This window comes from Centruroides sculpturatus, unplaced genomic scaffold (genome assembly GCF_000671375.1).
Source record: "Centruroides sculpturatus isolate CEXI.00-Female unplaced genomic scaffold, Cexi_2.0 scaffold262, whole genome shotgun sequence".
NCBI lineage: Eukaryota > Metazoa > Arthropoda > Arachnida > Scorpiones > Buthidae > Centruroides > Centruroides sculpturatus.
In genome coordinates, this window is record NW_019384536.1 from 36848 (window position 1) to 55921 (window position 19074).

The window sequence follows — 19074 nt, forward strand, 5'->3', positions numbered from 1 at the left end:
AACTCATAATGGGCTTGCTAAAAGAGGCCCTCTTAGTGCCCACAAGGCGAAAAAAGTTAAAAAAAAAAAAGATTTATCAGTGTTCAGGAATTTTATCCACTCGGGACCCGCCAGTGGCGAAGTGGCTCCGTTCCCTGAACACTGGGCGTTCGGTCGTGGGTTCGCGACTGGCCAAGACGTGCTGGCTACGTGGAGTTTTTCGGGTTTACTCCACGTCTGTAACGCCCAAATAAGGACCAGAGACCAAAAAAGACCTCCCGGAAGGCATCGTCTAAATGTTGTGTTAAACAAACAATAGTTTATACACTTTAGTTCTTTTTTTATGCATTTATACAGTAAAATTTTCTTTCATAAAACATTTAAAATGTAATATTATTTTAAAACATTTATTATAAATCAAATTAAAAATAACGTCTTAAAAAACATATTTTCAATCATATATTTTCCAATGACGTAATAGAATTATTTTGGTGGCGCTATAACTCCATCTTCGACATGGCGGACTCTCTTGAAAGTAAGGAAATAGCTTTTAATAACAAACTTACTTCCATAGTTTGTTTAATTATTGAAAGTCCGTTTTATGTTCATAAATTCGAATAATTTACATACATGATTTAAAAGAGAGAAATGATTTTAGTCAAATTGATTAAATTTACCTTAAATCATTGAATGTAAGAAGTTATTGGTATACGAATTACCTTAAATCATTTGCTAAGGGTTTAATATGAAAGTTTACATATTGTTATGTAAAGAATATGGTTAATTATTACTAAAAGTAATCAGATGTGAATCAACTTTAATATGAGTAAATAACGTACCAGTTTGCATTCAAATTTGAAATGTAAATACTAAATAAATAGCGTATTTCCGCGTAAATAAAGAGCGTACTGTTATGATGAAAGTCGCTTGTTTTTGCGTTTTTTGAAACGCATGCCTTTGATGCTTTGCTTATAAGAGCATGCTGTTACGTGTGCCAGTTTATTTCAGTGTATGAGAGAACTGCACTGCTGTGTCAATGTAGACTAAATGTAAATGTACTGACACAGTCATATCTCTGTGGTAATCATTAAAAATAAAAACCAAAATAAAGAAAATGCTTCTTATACTATAAAAGTTTTTTAAAATGTTAGTTAAGAATTTTGTGGAATACACTGCTGTATTTGTCCTATCTCTTGTGTATGGAAATACAGTTTTTCCTAAAATATTTTTGTTAATATTTTTAGATTAAATAAATGTTTTCCCCCTTTCGGTGAAAGCTTTTCACTGGTCAAATCTTTGTTTTTGGTTTATGTGATGATTTTTATCATTATGTAGATAGGGGTGGTCAACCTTTTTAAGTGTGCAAAATCTAGTGTTGCCACCAGGCCAGTTTTCACCTGGACAAGCTGGTTTTTAAATTCATGATCTGGATTAAATATTAATTTGTCTGGTTTTTGTGGAAATTGGGAAATTATGATGATACAAAATAAATTTATGAAAAATATTTGCAAGTATTTTGCATTTATTAAGTTTGTTCCAATACAAGTCCCAAACTGGTCTAAAACTGGCATGCGCATTGTTCAGTTCTTGGCTGCAAAATGACATTGCGCATGCTTCAGTATAACATCCTAGTTTTAAATTGCTGTCAGGGACAGCAATTTTGAAAAGGTGGCAACACTGGCAAAATCTCTGATGCAAATTTCAATTATCAATTTTCTCACTGCCAACTAAAATCTTTGATAACATGTTATTATTTGGTTTAGCAGCTAGACCAGTGGTTCTCAAATTTTCTCAGGCCTTGAACACTATTCATATACTTTTTATTACATAGAACCAGGCTGGCTGGTGGGCAGTGCGAATGGTGCGACCACACAAGGTCCTGTGATTCTGCATGATCCAATTCTTGCAAAATTTAAAAATTGATCATTTTGTTATTCGCTAAGTTAACTAACTTTCCTAATCTATTTAATGGATGGTATGTTTACTGTTAAAATATTTTGTTGTTTGAAACTGTTATTTTTTTATTAAAAGGCCCAGTAAGACAACCTTGCACTGGGCCCCACTATTTCTCAGACCAGCCCTGCATAGAACATTACCATCAATATATTCAAAAATTGTTAAGTGATTTCATGTTTACTATTCTCAGGAAATAATGAAACAATAAACTAATAAATGTTAGTGTATTGAGTAAAATAGAAACATGGAATTATATTATTAAAGTAGTTGATCTTGAAACAGTTTGTTTCTTTACTGCATTTTTATTTAGTATTGCTCTACTCAATAAAATTGTATTCTATTAAGTTAAAATATACAACTCAGCAAAGATGTTGGATATTTATTTTTTAAGGTAAGCCTCAGGTTGGTTCCCAGAAAAATGTTGTTGGCATACCTGCCAAGGGTTGCCCATCCCTGATATAGGTCCATGCTGAAATTTAGGGTTATGTAAGTTTAAACAATCTGATGAAACTTGAGTGTAACAAGTGAAAGTATACATTATTTTAGTTTTAATTTCTGTGTCATTAGTTATGCAACATTAATTTATGAAATCTAATTTTTATTAAGTTCTATGATATTTTGGTGAAAAATTGAATTGATTTGGTTCAGAAGATTATGCATTTGAATTCTTATCATATACCAAATCTAGAATGACTGTATTGTTTATCATGTAAACTGCAATAGTTTTTAAAAGAGTGAGTGAAAATGGTAAACCTAGATTATTTTTTTTAAATTATTTATATATTGGCCTATAAATTGGTTATATTGCATTAGAAGAACTATAATGGTTCTGTTTGAAATTTTATTCTACATTTGTGAGTTAAAAACATGAAAAATTTAGGACTGCCCATACAAATTAGAATATATGGTTATCTCTAAATATATCCATTAATTGAGAAGAAGTAGAGTTAATGATTTTTTTTCTGTCAAATTTTTATTTTATACAAAATAATAATAATTACTGTGTATATTCCATGAGAAAATATTTGCAGAAAAAATTGTAGATCAGAATCATATTTGTAAAGATAGAAATTGCTGCATTAAAACCATTTGTGATTTCTCAACATTAGGAATTTTTGTTTAAAGCTACAGTAACTTATATGACTATTTTCATTAAATTATAATAAAGAATAGTTATAAAAACTAATATTTATATTGGTGACTAAGATCTTTGATCAAGTTATTAGAATTGAATGATGTTTAGACAGTTGTAGAAAGAATATTATATAAAGAAGAGGATGCAGAACAAGATTAGAAAATCTGTAAAAGGATTGTTGGAGTAATTTGAATTTTGACTCTGATGTCTATATTCTTTAGAAATGGTTTAGTTTAATTTAGTGCAAGATTGTTCTATCAATTGTTTGGTGGATAAAAGTTTAACTGAAGTTGAACAACTGTAGCTTACATTATTTATTGCTTTTTAAATAATTATTACACAACTTGTGGATTCAAGTTCTGTTTAGAAATGAATTATAGCCATTCATTTTTATTTAATTTAAACATACTTTGATAGATAAGTAGGCAATTTTGATTATTTAATTCAATGTTAAACAGAATATTTGTGTTTATATAATTAGATAAAATACTGTGTTATTATGTGAGGAGAATATGTTAAATTTGTGATAAGTACAATCACCACGATATTACTAGTATACAATTAAATAAATAAGAAATTATCCACAAACTCAAAGTGGACTCAAAGTCACAATATGTGACTTTGAGTCCATGTTCCCTTCCATTCGTATAGAGCTATGTTTTTGTGAATTGCAGAACTTCCTCATTCATAGCATCAGCAACTCTTCCAGACATATTTCCAACATCTTGGAGTTAGCACATCTTATATTTCATTCAGCCTTATTTTTTTTTTTTTGTATTTGAAGGCAATACTTTCCTCCAAAGAAGAGGGGTACTCATAGGTAGTCCCATCTTGGGAAGGCTTTGTGAATTGGTGGTCAGGCACCTACAGCAGTATATCTTACCTGGTGTTAGCAATAACATTATGTTGTGTGCAAGATATGTGGATGATGTCTTGATTATTCGGAGGAAAAATACTGAATTTGTCTGCGTTCATCAAGACTTTCAATGATAACACTTATGGCCTTTCATTGCAGGTGGAACAACAAAGCTGCACCAGTGTACACTTTCTTCACATAGACATTGCATTACAACATGACCGGTTGAGAACAAAAATGTTCCGTAAGACCTCATATGCTCCGCTCTTCATCCATGCAAAATCACAGGATCTTTTTGATTATAAGATCTCCGCTTTTAAGGCCTTGGTAAGAAGGGCTTACACTCATTGTTCGATGGCAGAGGATAGAAAAAGGAACTGGAGTACATTTCAAGAGTAGCAGGCAGCATGGATACCCTGCACGCCTCTGGTTTGCATGCCAGGAACAACCAGTGGAAACACCGTTATCGAGAGACGGGTCCTTTTTACCCATTACTTACAATAAGATTCTTACAAGCATCTACAAAGAAATATCCCGCTTTACAAGTAATAGGGTTGCTTACAGGAGATCTCCGATGGTTTTCTCTTGTATTAGAAATGATAAGGACCGATTGGATTGAAATACAGTCGACCCCCCCATAACACAGTAGATACGTTCCTCTTTTTATGAATCCAGCTTCTAGGAGTCCAGCCAATCACAGCCCGGCACATATGCAGTTTACAGACTACGGCTGTTTGAAAAGTTTCTTCCATAAAATTAATCGATTCTAGACTAATTTGACTCAACATTTCCAAAATACATATAATTTTTTGGGAATAATCCATGTAAACTATGCTATAAACAAAAAATTGTAGGATTACTTACCGAGTGTGCACCATTCAACTACGCCGTTGCTTAAGCTTGTTTTCATCGTGGAGATTGTCATTGAATGGCGCTCGCTTGCTTCCCGATAAATTATTTTTTTTGCGAAAAATTCATTGAACTTTAGAGACATCATTAATATAAATATAATTTTTATGGACGTTAAATAATAAATGGTTTTTGGTAGTTCCAATGCTCGTTTAAACTCAACGGTTTGTGCAATCCTGTCGTGACACGAGTCAGCGATGATGTTTTACTGAATTATAGGAGTTTTTTTTTAGTATGTTTGTACGAATACTGTCGCAACTTTTTCACCGTGATATAGGAATCCGAACTACAGGAACCCATGTTATAGGGGGGATCGACTGTAGTGTCCCAGGGGTCTATACTATCCTATTTATGATCATAGGGTGAACCATCCTGGTGAATATATTAGTGCTACAACTCAAGGTCTAAAAATGAGGATCATGGAGCATAAGTACACCATTCAGAAAGGTCTTTCCTCTACCACATTGGCTTCTTTCATCATGGATAATGATGTCCAAGGGTGACTTTGACAATGCCCGATTATTGCAACAGTATGAGGACATGGCCAATGTGAAATATCTCGGAACAACTGGAGATATTTAAAGCATTTAGGAGAGGAACAACGATTAATTTTAAAGAAATGGACTTATTAGCAGCTGTGTGGAGGGCGTGCTTTGACGTAAAGTAGATCTTCGTCAAGTGTGTTTTTATATTTTATATAAACTTCGTATTTTTAAAATTGGAATCCAGTTGGAAGACTAATTTTTTAAATGCAACATTGAGCATGCGCATATCTTCATGACATGCAAAGCTTTTTTAATTTTTGGAATTTATATTCTTTTACAAACATTCCATTTATATCGAAACTTGGTGATGACCATTAAAAACAAGTGAAAATGTTTGTTTAAAAGAGAATTAATTGCAGGTTTGTGGATAGTTGCTTATTTATATGATAAGTATTTAAATATCAAAGCAAATTATTATTATTAAAAATATTTCAGCTTTAATATATTTTTTATATATGCAAAGATTGTGTGTCAACATGTTTCACATAAAACAAAATTTTCTGTAAATTTGTGATTTATCTCAAGTAGTCCAAGATGATTGCTTAGACATTTACACAACCATATACAGTTTAAAAAATAAATAAATAAAATATGTTTGAAACATTTATGTTTTACTATATTTAGTGAATTTTATAATAAAATATGACAATATCCAAATAGCACAAGCAATTTTTTAAAATTCTTTTTTATGCCAGCAGCAATGTCACTGCCATGGTAACAGTAAGTGTACATTGTAAATGGCCACCTAAAACATTATTGACTTGCTAGTGCAGTGACTCAATTCTTAGTTTGTGTTCGGACAAAAAACAACTGTATCTAGTTTTATTTATTTAAATAAAAGTAACGAACTGTAATTTCTAATTTTAAAAAATTTGCTTATATTTGTGTAAAATAATACAAATAAAATAAATGAAAAATCATTATGTATTATAATAAATACTGTTTCAAAGACAAAAGTAAGTTGAATAGAATGCATTATCATAAACTAAATAAACAAAAAATGTCTGCCAAGATTAACTATTTTTGCATCATTTCAATATGAAACAGGTTGATTCATTAGCATAAAAAGTGATACAAAATAACAATGATGTAAGGTAATATTGTTTTAAAATCTAGCAAGAAAAAATTGAATAAAGTATACAATGCATATAAATATTGATTTTATATACAGTAGACTCCCCTATAACACTGTTGATTATTCTGTTTTATATGAATTTCATGTTGTATGAGTCACTTAGATTTTACAAATACATGTGCCAGACTGTGAATGGCTCACGTATTTGTTAAATCTAAGTGACTCGTACAACATGAAATTCATATAAAACAGAATAATCAACAGTGTTATAGGGGGTGTCGACTTTTATTGATACAAATAATGGGTAATAAAAATGAACATTCCTACATGTAATATCAAACAAAGAGCCAGATTCCTTTCTCAGCTATGAAGACTAATTAATTACTAAGTAATTTGGGAGGAGGTAGGTGGTTAGGCATGCTCTTGGACCCTTCTTTGGACAGAGGTGACAAATTTAAGCTCAGCCAACCAAAGAATATAGTTTACTTTCTCTTCTAGAGAAATCATGGGTCAATAACAGTTCTGAAAAGAAAACAACCATTTTGAAGTTTCAGGAAAAAATAAGTAAACAATAAGGGGTAAGAAGAATATAATAATTAATTTTTGAAATAATGAGAAAGAAACTAGACACATTGGGCTTATAAATGTTTTTTACAGATTAATTTTATCATGTATAGTTCCGAAACTATGTGCCTTTAATCCTTTTTTAAAGATATTTAATACAAATATACATTATTAAACATACATAGAATATTATTACAATGAAAGGGTTATTACTTTTCTTTTGTAAGTCAGATTTAAAATAAAACCTGTTTGATTCAATTGAGTATTTTGATTCTTTTTTTGTGCTCTTTTTTATTAACTATCACAATAATAATGTAGTAGGTGGTAAACAAACTAGAGGTTGCATTTTTTTTAAATATGTCAAGGGTAGCTTTACTTTTGGCCACTACTGTATATACAAAGCAAATAAAAAATATATACTGTATCTGTTTCCGGTGTGCTTCTCTGTAAACGAAGTATTACTAGCGCTTTCAAACTTTAAGTTCTTCCTCAGGTAACATGTCCAAGCGAACGCCATTCAAATTTGATTGAAAAAGAGCATCATTACAGGTTCATTGTACGTTGTTTTTTGATTATTCTATCCCGGTGTAGTGCAGTGCCGATTTAATTATATACTGTATTTTGAAGAAATAATATTAAAATTCATAGTTTGCAAGATTAAACTTTAAAGTAGTATACTATATATGAATTGTAAAGTATGAAAAAATGTGTTATTTAAAACTTAAAACTTTATATTATAAATGATAATTTTAAATATCAGGAACTAAAAGAAAACAAAAGTAGCAAATACAAAGATTTTTTCATGACATTCTATTAAATATATTGATACTTAATTTTATGTAGACTATAGTATATATTATGTCAGAATTTTTATTATTAATTGTATTTGTACAAGTGGGGTGCCAGTAGGCTAAGTGCACTTCAACCTAAAAGGTCTATTGTGTACCCTTCTTGATACATACTGGTAATTATGTGTACCGTACAAGCTCATGAGTAGTCTTACATATCTTGAAATGTACATGAAAACAAATAAAAAATAATTTTTAATTTACAATAGTAAATTCATTTTTAAATAGATCATCATATATAATATATATTTATGTTTTTACAAATTAGAATATGTTTGAAATTGGTAAAAAATAGTTTTTGATTAATTATAATTAATAATGTACAAGATGGCTCATTAGAAAATTTTGTATTGTTTTAATTCTCCTTTAAGATTTAAAAATTTATGAAAAAAATTTTTTCTGAAAATATTCATATTAATTTCTTTTACAGGTGAATCAGCTGCTGCTCTTCTTAGCATGAAAGATGGTAAGCTGTAGATATATTAGTTTTATTTTGAAATAAAAAAGAATTATTATGACTTGATTACAATTCACATATTTAAAAAAAAATTTTTTATATCAAAATTAAGCAAATTAACATTACACTTACTTAATAATGAATAAATCATTACTTATTATGTACCAGTACATTATATACACTTACTAGTTAAGTTTTCTTTAGACTGTAAAAAATTGGAGATTTTATTTAATTTCTATAATTTTTTACAATCCTTAATGTTTACCTACATTTATGCAAAATGAGCTGCTACAAGATACAGTAAAATGTTGTTGTAATGAACACTGGTATTGTGAATTTATTTTCAATCCATATCAGTTTACTATGCTTCATAATGTAAAAATATTTCAGTTTACTGAATATTACTGTAATGAAAATTTTAGTTTAATAAAAGTTGATTCCATAATATATGCAAACATGTTTTGTAATAGTAATAACTTTCTATTTACTAGTAACTACAATTTTTCAGATAAATTTTTTTAATTATTAAAAATGTACTCTTTTTTATTTAAGTAATTATATGTTTTTAATATTTTAGCTGGTCGGGCAAATCGTTTAGCTGTTTCACCAAATCGTAGAGGAAATGTGAGTTATAAAATGAATTTTTCTAACCTCTAAAACATCTACTTAAAATACTGAATTAAATCTCATTAGTTAACATATATAGGAACTTTGAATGTATTATTTCTGAGGATGAAAAATATTTTAGTATGAAATATTTTAAATAGTGAAGATTAATGTAAATTTTTACAGTATTTTTAAAGCTGATAGTATCTAATGTGTTATAAAATAATTGACATTTTGATTTTATATTTCTTATGTAGAATAATTTTATATATAATGATTTTATAAATTGTATACAATATTCTATTAAAGTCTAAGAAATTCTATTTAATAATTTCTCCTTTTTTTTCTTGAATTAGCCACCTAGAACAAGAAAAAGAAATAGGCTCATTTTTAATGAAGATGAAGACACTTCATATAGTTTTTCTCGTTCTTCACCAAGAAAAACACCTAGAGTAACATCTCCAGTCAGTATTTAATTATTTTTTAACTTATTTTATATACTATATTACTTTTCATTGTTAAAAATTTCATTTAGAAAATAATAATAATGATTCAATATATATATTACATACATATGTATAATTTAAGAAAATATTATGGTTAAGAAAATTTAATATCTTATCAATACTTTACTCATTATTTCAACAAACCAGTTAATCAGAATAATTTTTTTTCAATAACATCAATTTAAATTTTTTCAAAACTAGTTAAATGCTTGTTAGAAAATGTCTAACTGATGAAAAATTTTTGATATGTAGATAGCAAAATGGGAATGGAAAATAATTTGCTGATTCAAAAAATATAAATTCAGTGCAAAATGTAATATCAAACTATTAAATTAACATTTAAATATGTTAATAATAATGCTTTAAAATAACATATAACAATTAATTTATTAATATCAAAACTGTATCCGATAAACTTTTAAGAAATTTTTACTTGTACAATAACATTTTTAAGTGAATCTATCTATGATTATTGATAATTAATGCACAGAACCAAATTCTTGTGAATACAGAAAAACAAAAAGTGCTTTCAAGAGATCATTTTAATAAACTTTCAAAACTGTTTTCCTAATGAATTTAAAGTTTCTAAAATGCTTTTAACTCAGTTTAACATTAGAAATTTTATATTATCTTAATATCATTTCATATAATTTACAGTGTTGTTTTTGAATATCTTACATTACTTAGAAAAACACAAACTGATAACCTTATAAATAAAATTCCAGTATATTGGAATTTCATTTATAAGGTTTTCATTGGTTTGCATTTTTTCTGGCATACTTTATTCCAGTCTTACAGTGTTTGAATTACATTACTTATTTGAAGACCAGATGACAGCCTACTACTCTGGGGTCCTGGAATTGAATTCAACATGCCAAAACACCCTAGAAAATTTTTGGGGATGGTCTCTTCCAGATTTGTTAAGCCCCATCTTTCATCATCTGACAGCCCACTGTAGGACAGAATGAGCTTGAATGAAAGGTCTCATAAATTGTAAATTTGTGATAACATCAATACATTCAGAAGGAGACTGTGATATAGAAAACTTTTATAATAATATTTCATTTGACAGTTTTTGGTCTTTTGAAAAATTACACGCATATGCTAGGCTTATTTAGGATTACATATATCGTTGCTGTTTCACTTGTTTCAAAATGCATGAAAAATATGCATAATGCATTAAGTGTATCATGAATGAATATATACAGTTTAGTTCAATTTTATTTTTTTAATCTTAATTAATTTCAGAAAAGTAAGTCATTAATCCATATGATAAATCTATTACAGTAGAGCGTTGTTTATCTGAAACGTCAGTTATCCGAAAGAATTCCAGTTGGCAAATTTAAATTTTTGCTAGTGCTGTGGCACTGTAATCTTTGGCTATATCTTGGGCTACTCCAATATTTTTTATGTTTGTGTATGTTTTAGCTGGCAGCACTGGCACTTTTGTGTGGTGTTTTTCTGAGGACTGTGTGTTGTGCTGAATCAAACGTTTTTGACACTAAATTAACTTCTAAAGTATAATTTTTTTGTTTTTATATTTTTCAATATATTTATTTTGTTTGTAAAAAATAAAGAAATAATTTTTAACGATACAATAGCCATGATTATTATTTTAAAAAGTTTACGTTAGGCTTAACATCGACGAAAATTCAACGCGAAGTGACATACACAACAGAGAAAAATTTCAACACTGGATAGGTTAATATATTTTTTCATACATGATCGGTTATCTGAAACATAAGTTATCCGAACAACCTCAGTCCCCAATTGATTTAGATAAACAATGCTCTACTGCAAGGGTGGGCAACCTTTTTTATAACATGGGCCAGAATAAATTTTACGTTTTTCCGCGGGCCATAGTAATTAATTGACACCTTGTGACCTGTAAATTTTTAGTCTGCAAATATGAAATAAATAAATAAAAAGAAATTAATTACTACAATCGACCTCTCCTATAACACCGTTGATTATTCCGTTTTATATGAATTCCATGTTGTATGAGTCACTTAGATTTTACAAATGCATGTGCCGGGCTATGAACGGCTCACCTATTTGTAAAATCTAAGTGACTTTAAACACAATAAAAACAGCACTATGTAGTTGGATACGACAGACATTACATTTTCTAATTGCATAGCTTTTGCACATAGATTTTCTTGATGGATGATGCAATGAGATATAAATAATTTAGAAAAATTCTGTTCTCCCATTTTTTGTTTGAATAAGGAAATGACTCCCTTATTTTTTCCTGTCATTGCTGCCGCAACACTTCAGAAAATAATATTCAATTTAAACTAGACGAATTACATCGGAAAATATTTATTTATAATTTCTTCTAAACATCTCGCGGGCCGGATAGAAACTTTTCGCGGGCCGTAGCTGGCCCGCGGGCTGGGGGTACTGTATTAGTTTTTAAAACAATTTTAATTACTGATAAATTGTTTACATTACAATATTTAAATAAGTCAGAATTCAACTAGTAAATTCTTTAACAACTCAAAAACAAATTTATAGTAAAAATTACAATCTTTCTACATTTTCTTGATTTAGTGCTTTAAATTGTCATAAAAGATGTAATTTTTAAATAATTTGAATAACATAATTCAATCAACTTAACAAACTTTCTTAGATGAAATAAAAAATTTATTAAATGAAATGTTTATTTAAATTATAGGGTTATAAAATTAATAGGAATAAATAACTGAAATAAAATTAATTTAATTGGAATATGATTAAATTTTACAGTCAGTTTCATCAGCAGTTGTTCCAGATAAAAGAGCTGCTCATAGGATTGGATTAAGATTAAGAAATTTACTTAAACTTCCAAAAGCTCACAAATGGGTCTGCCATGAATGGTTCTATTCAAATATTGATCAGTAAGTTTCTCTAAATTTTTAATTAAAACTATCTAATTGCAACTCAAAGCTTAACTATATTTTATTTGTAATTATACACATTTGTCTTTAGACCATTATTTTTGGGCGATAATGAATTCTGTATTTGTTTGAGAGAATCCTTTCCTCAGTTAAAATCATATAAACTCACTCGTGTAGAATGGTGCAAGATTCGCAGACTTATGGGAAAGCCAAGACGGTGAGATTATTCTTTACTATTCTTTATTGTTTACATAAGATGATAAGGTGATGCCCAATGGGCAAAAAACACACCCCTTATAGTAACAATAGAAGCCCTATTAAAATTTGAAAATAACATATGGAAAAAAACAATAAAACTACAAAGAAATTATATAATATATTATATAACTGGATTGCTGTATGTTAGATCTTTCTATATAATATATCAGACTTATATACATTGTTGTTAAATTTACAAACATCAAGAATAATAAATTTTCAACATTTTTTTACAGAATTTAAAAACCTTTAAAAGAATATTCTATGAAATATGTTAGGCCAAAAATGAGAGCGAGGAAAAAAAATGAGGAATTATAAGTATTAATATTGTTCAAAGGCTAAAATAGTCTAGTGGAATAAGACCATTATAAAATTTTTAATTAAAATTCTATCAAAGTAAATAGCTCTATTATTTATATCTGGGAGACCAGAGCAAATGAGAGCAATCGCTAGGGAGTCAGTGAAAGATATTTGCAAGTTTATTCAAAAATATGTATATTTAATATATTTCTGTAATAATTTTATTTATGAGAGTATTAGTGTGTGTATCATATAGGGAGGTAATAGTTAATGACATTCTGGATGTCAGTGAAAATTGGAGTGAAAAGTAAGTTTAGAAGACATGAGCTGACAATTTTACCAAAATATCCATCTACATATAGCCTACCCCTTCATAATTTTGTCAATGTGATATTTTGAAAGTTAATTTAACATGCCTAGGTTATTAATGAAGTTAACAACTGCAAGATTTTGACTACATATTTTGAAAGTGAAGTTAGATGTGGGTCTGATTAAAGCTAAATTTATAAAATCTGTTTTATTAATATTAAGGTTAAGATTTTGGAAATTAGATGAAAGGCAAGTTAAATCATATGGAAGGGTCATTATTTATAATTTTGATGTTGGTATAAGCAATCACAAAGGATGTAGTCTGTTAATATGTTGTTAGTATAATATGTATTGTGACAATGCCGAAGGGGCCCCCTATGCTTTGGCACCATGGGACCAAAGAGTCAACATGGCGTCGGCAAAGACTGCAATGACAAATTCGTCAGGACTGACACCACTGTGTCTTCTGGGTAGACACAGAAACCGTTACATTCACAGGTACACACAAGCAGTTGTGTCTGTGGAAGCTTAGGGTTGGAATGGAGACATAGGGAGATATCCGGAAGAAGTGCACTCCAAAAGGCTATTCATTTAACAAATACCCATTTATTCAGAGAGGCTATTTACAGGATTTAAGAATGAGGAGCTAGCTTTCTCACTAACTCAAGTAACTATCAAGGGGGAAGCTTATCATATCAGGAGAGAGAGCTTACAAAACTTTTGCACGACAACAATTACCTGGAGTTTGAGTAGGTCCTTGATGTAGGTTTGTCCTTAGGCACATCCAAAGAGGTTCAGGATTGAGTTGAGTTCAGGTGCTAAGAAAGGGTTAAGAAGCGGCGAAGGTGGGACGCACACACACCCGCACATAAAAGTTCACACTCGCTGATGGGAAAAATCTGCTGTCGTCATTGTCCCCTCCTGTTTATAAGGGGGTCTCTCCTGGGTTTTTCCCATGACTCTATTCAGAGTTTAGTATTTTGGACCCAATGATCGAGTTTCACTCATTATTTCTGAGTGACGCATATGAGGTGTCACTTTAAACAAGGAACTAAGTCTGTGGAAAACATTTTAATCACTGAGTTGCTCAAAAATTGTTTTGAAATTATCTTATTTCAAACAACAAAAATGTTATAATAATTTATAATGATTTTTTAATAAAAGTTTCCTGTAAATGCAGTTCTCACAGTATTAATATAGATTAACATATTTCAAAATGTATTTTCATTGCATTTATTACTTACATACATAGAGAATTTTTACTTTCTAACTTTTTGTAGATTTGACATTAATATAATAGGTAATTTTATTTTAAAAGATAATTATTTTTTTTCAATAATTTCTTTATTGATTCATTGAATTATTTGTACATACAATGCAATTTTAAGAATAAAATTATATTACGTAACTTTTTATCATTGAATTATAAATGATCTAGAAGGCATTTTATTGTGAATTATTTGTATATGATATATATTATTTTCAAGTCTTGAATAAAAAGTAGTAAAAAAAAATCTTGTTCTACAAAGCTAAACTTTATCCTAAGACATTCACGAATTGTTAATTTTTGAATTTTTTCATATGTAATGATAATTATCAAGCATAATGATAAATATTAGTGATCATAATTAAACATAAGACTTTAGAAATTCTTTTGTAAAATATCATGTATATACAATATATAGCCCTAATTTCAGAATTATAGATAAAATAAAAATATAGTAAATTATTATTAATAAATAATAAATGTTTTTTAAAAAGTTTCAAATATAAAATTTTTACAAAAATTATGCTAACTTTTTAGATATTAAAAAAAGGACTATTTAAAATAAGTAATATTTACTAGTTTTTTCAATTTATTTTTTTTTTTTCATTAAACTGTTTTCTACCAAAATATTATAAATTTTACAATAACTTGTATATATTTATCAAATAAATAATTTCATACTGTTGCCTGGGAGTAGGGAAAATTCTAATGTTTATAAAATTACCTAATACATTTAAGCTAGTTAGCTAACTTCTTGTTGTAGGTCAATTGTTTTAGCAATACCACTCCCTTCGATTTATCGGCTTTCATTAGGACTATGTTGTTCTGTTGTAACCAATGTCTCGAATTTCTTCAAACCAATGTCTTCAAATTCGAGACATTGGTTACAAGAGAACAACATAGTCCTAATGAAAGCCGATAAATCGAAGGGAGTGGTATTGCTAAAACAATCGACCTACAACGAGAAGTTACGTGAATATATTGCAAGCACTGAATGTCAGCTAGCACCTGTCCATTTTTTAGAAACCCTGCAGCAAAGGGTTAAAAGGTTCACGTCCATCCTTTAGCACGACTCTTACATATGCAAAACTCCACCGTCTGTGCGCCAAGAGCACCGAGAATATTTGCTTTTGCCAAAACACACAAACCCGGGATACCAAATACGCCCTGTAATAGAGAAATGTAACTCTCCAACTTTCTTAATCAAAAAACAATTGGTCAAATTCTTCCAATCTAAGGCTCAGCAACATCCACTCTCGATTAACAACTCTCTACAACTAATAGATCTCAAAAACATTTCTCTAATGGACGACGAATATATGACAGTCTTGGACTTTAAGTCGATGTATCCATCGATAAAATTGTCTCCTTGCTTCTGCGCATTAAGAGATTTTTTATTTGCCAATGTTGAAAATGCGACACATCATCACAATCAAATACTAGAACTTGCACACCTAGTGTGTTATACATCGTTTTTTGAGTTTGAGAACGTTGTATTTGCAGGGAAGAGGCGTACCGATGGGTAGTCCCACATCGGCGATTCTATGTGAGTTGATCTTACGGCAACTTGAAAACAAAATTCTACCCGAATTTCAACACCTTATCATTTTGTACACCAGATATGTCGACGATATATTCATCTTGTGGCAACCTGACTTACAGCAATTTTTGGATAAGATCAATAATAATCCTTACGGTTTATTACTACAAGTGGACCAGGAGAGTGATAGTATTATAAATTTTTTGGACATTTCCATCGATTGCGGACAGGGAGAAATCAGGACCGGCATATACAGAAAACCATGCTTTCAACTCACTTTAATTCCACATAATTCAATCGATCCGCATCACATCAAATTGGCGGCCTTTAGGTCCTGGATAAAAAGGGCTTATACACATTGTTCTAGTATAAAAGACACGATGGCGGAGCTAAACTACATTCTAAAGATTGCTGAACAACACGGATACCAAAAGGAAATCATAAAGAATCTTATTACAACCTTCCAAACAACTAAACAACGGCATCCCACAGTAGACCATAGACAAAAGATGGTTTTAAATTATGTCCCGTTTTTGAGACAAATACATAAAGAAACGGCCAAAGCTAATGATTTCAGTGTTGTATATCAACGCAATCCTACAGTTTTCAAACTATTAAGAAACGATAAGAAGCGTTATGACTGGAAATCGGCATCAGGAATCTATTCTATACCATTACATGATCAGCATTTTAATTCGGATCTTGTCTACGTAGGCGCAACAATGCGCAAATTGCAACAACGTATCAAAGAACATAAATATACTATTAATAAGAAACTTGACAACACCGTGCTATCGTCTTACGCAACGCAACACGACATTCAAGTCCATTGGGATTGGGCGGAAATTATTAAACCTACAACAAATTTACATACAATGAAATATCTGGAGAAATTAGAGATCTTTAAGGCACACAAGAAAACTGGTTGCATCAACCATAGAGATGCGGACTCTTTATCTACTGCATGGCAATCCTTTTACAAGCATTAATGACTTTATTTATTTTTATTTGTTAAGTGACATTTTTTCAGATTAATTTATATTTTTCGTTTATTTTATCTACTTTTCCGTTATTTATATTTTAATTTCGTATTTACGTTCTTTTTTTGTGTACGATCAAAAACGTTATTATATTATTAATTTTTATTAGCTGGATTATTAAAGGTGTGTTTTATTAGTAATATATTTATCCAGTTCGTTCGTTATATAAGTATTATTTAGAAATATATTTATCTCATTATTTAGCTTTATGATTTTGGAATATAATTTTAATGTTTGTTTTTTTTTTTTTATAGATTTCAATATCTATTCAAGATTTAATACAAAAAAATATCATAAACTTTTATTACTGATAAGATTTATTAAAAATTGTTTTTATATTGTAGTTGTTCTTCAGCTTTCTTTCAAGAGGAACGTTCTGCTCTTCAAACAAAGAGAAACAAAATTAGGCAACTTCAACAAAGAAAAGTTGTAGATCTTGCAAATTTTCGTGATCTCCCTGCAGAAATTCCACTTCCTCTTGTAATTGGAACAAAAGCAACAGGTTATAAATAATTGTTTTCATTAATTATTGATATTGTAAATATTTATTCAAATAATTAATAATTTTTTCATACAATGAAATATCTGTATTGGAACAAAAGCAACATGTTATAAATAATTGTTTTCATTAATTATTGATATTGTAAATATTTATTCAAATAATTAATAATTTTTTCAATATTTCATATTTAGTGTGTGATGGTGGTCACGTGTATTAAGTTTTTAGACAGACCCTATTCCTAACAGATCATAATCATTTCTGCAGATTATTTTGGAATTTTGAAACAAAAAGATAACAGTTTTGTTTTTATAAATATAAACTTATTTTCAGTAGAAAAAATATTTATTATAATCAAGAGTATCTGCAGGATTTTGGAGATCTTGGAGAAAAACAAATGAGTTAAAACCAATTGAATCAGTTGAATCACTAAAATCAGGTTTTTTAAAAAGCTATGTTTCTAATTATATTACCTTCATCTGTCTTTATGACAGGGAATAATAAATATGTATTAAAAAAAGCAAGAAAAAAGTTCACTTATCCTAAAATGCATGGAATATTCTAAAATAATACATCCTCTCAATATAGCTTAGAGAGGGGCCAACTCATCATATACAGAGTATAGTTACTTCAGTGAAACAACTGTTAAAGCAAATTTTTCATACAAAATATCTTTGCTTTAAAAAATTTTTATTTGAAAGAAAGCAAAGAATAAAAGTAACTGTAAAAGCCCACAAAAGCAGGAAAAGTTATATAAACACTCAGACACCTGTACTGGTTCCAGCAGGTTCGTTTGTTGGAAAAAATGAAAATGACCATTTTTGATTACTTTCAGAGATCTTTGTCAGGTTGTTATACATTTCTGTAAGTTGAACACTATTACTCGAACAACTTTTCAAAAAAGGGAACGTTCTACAGTGGTGCCTCGTATAACGTACTTAATCTGTTCCAGATGCACGTCCATTAAGTGAAAAGTCCATTATACAAAACACATTTTCCCATAGAAATACATGTTAAAACATATAATTCGTTTTGCAGTATAAAATAACTGTACTGTACCATAAAAAAAAATGAAAATGGAGCAGTCACCAATTATGCTGGGTAGTCAGATGTTGTGAGGAGGAGGTGGAGGAACACTTTTTTTACACATTCATACAGATACAGACTTTTTACACGTTGCAGCAGGTCTCTTTTTATTGTTTTTTAATCAGAGTCATATTCAGGAAAGGCTACCGGAGCTTGCAAGGTCATCTCCTCTTGTTCCATTCTTTGTTTTTTGGCAGCTGGCTTCTTGAAAAACATGTCCAAGGTGGTCTGTTTCTCTTTCTTTAACACCTGTCGGAAATGATGGGCAAGGGTGTCATTGTCCTGTTGGCCTCAGCTCTGTTTGGATAATGAGTGTTGGTAAACTCCCGAGGCTCTCCCCATTTGACAAGGAAGTTTTTGTCAACTTTCACTCCTTCTGATGATGTCTTGCTTTGTTTCAATTGAAATCACCTTTCTGTTTTTTTAGAAGCGACGATTTGCACAACACTTGAATAAATGT

The 19074-nt window shown here is 29.6% G+C and overlaps 1 protein-coding gene across 1 annotated transcript in view; it reads left to right on the forward strand.

Annotated features, from left to right (window-relative positions):
- The first annotated feature begins 456 nt into the window (after window positions 1-456).
- Window positions 457-19074, forward strand: part of LOC111623240 (protein lin-9 homolog) — a 44598-nt gene continuing 25980 nt past the window's right edge. The window contains exons 1-7 of the mRNA XM_023365734.1: window positions 457-514; window positions 8298-8333; window positions 8902-8948; window positions 9287-9394; window positions 12185-12315; window positions 12407-12532; window positions 17374-17531. Coding sequence (XP_023221502.1) covers window positions 496-514; window positions 8298-8333; window positions 8902-8948; window positions 9287-9394; window positions 12185-12315; window positions 12407-12532; window positions 17374-17531 — 625 coding nt within the window. The 5' untranslated portion in view covers window positions 457-495. The remainder of the gene's footprint in view (window positions 515-8297; window positions 8334-8901; window positions 8949-9286; window positions 9395-12184; window positions 12316-12406; window positions 12533-17373; window positions 17532-19074) is intronic.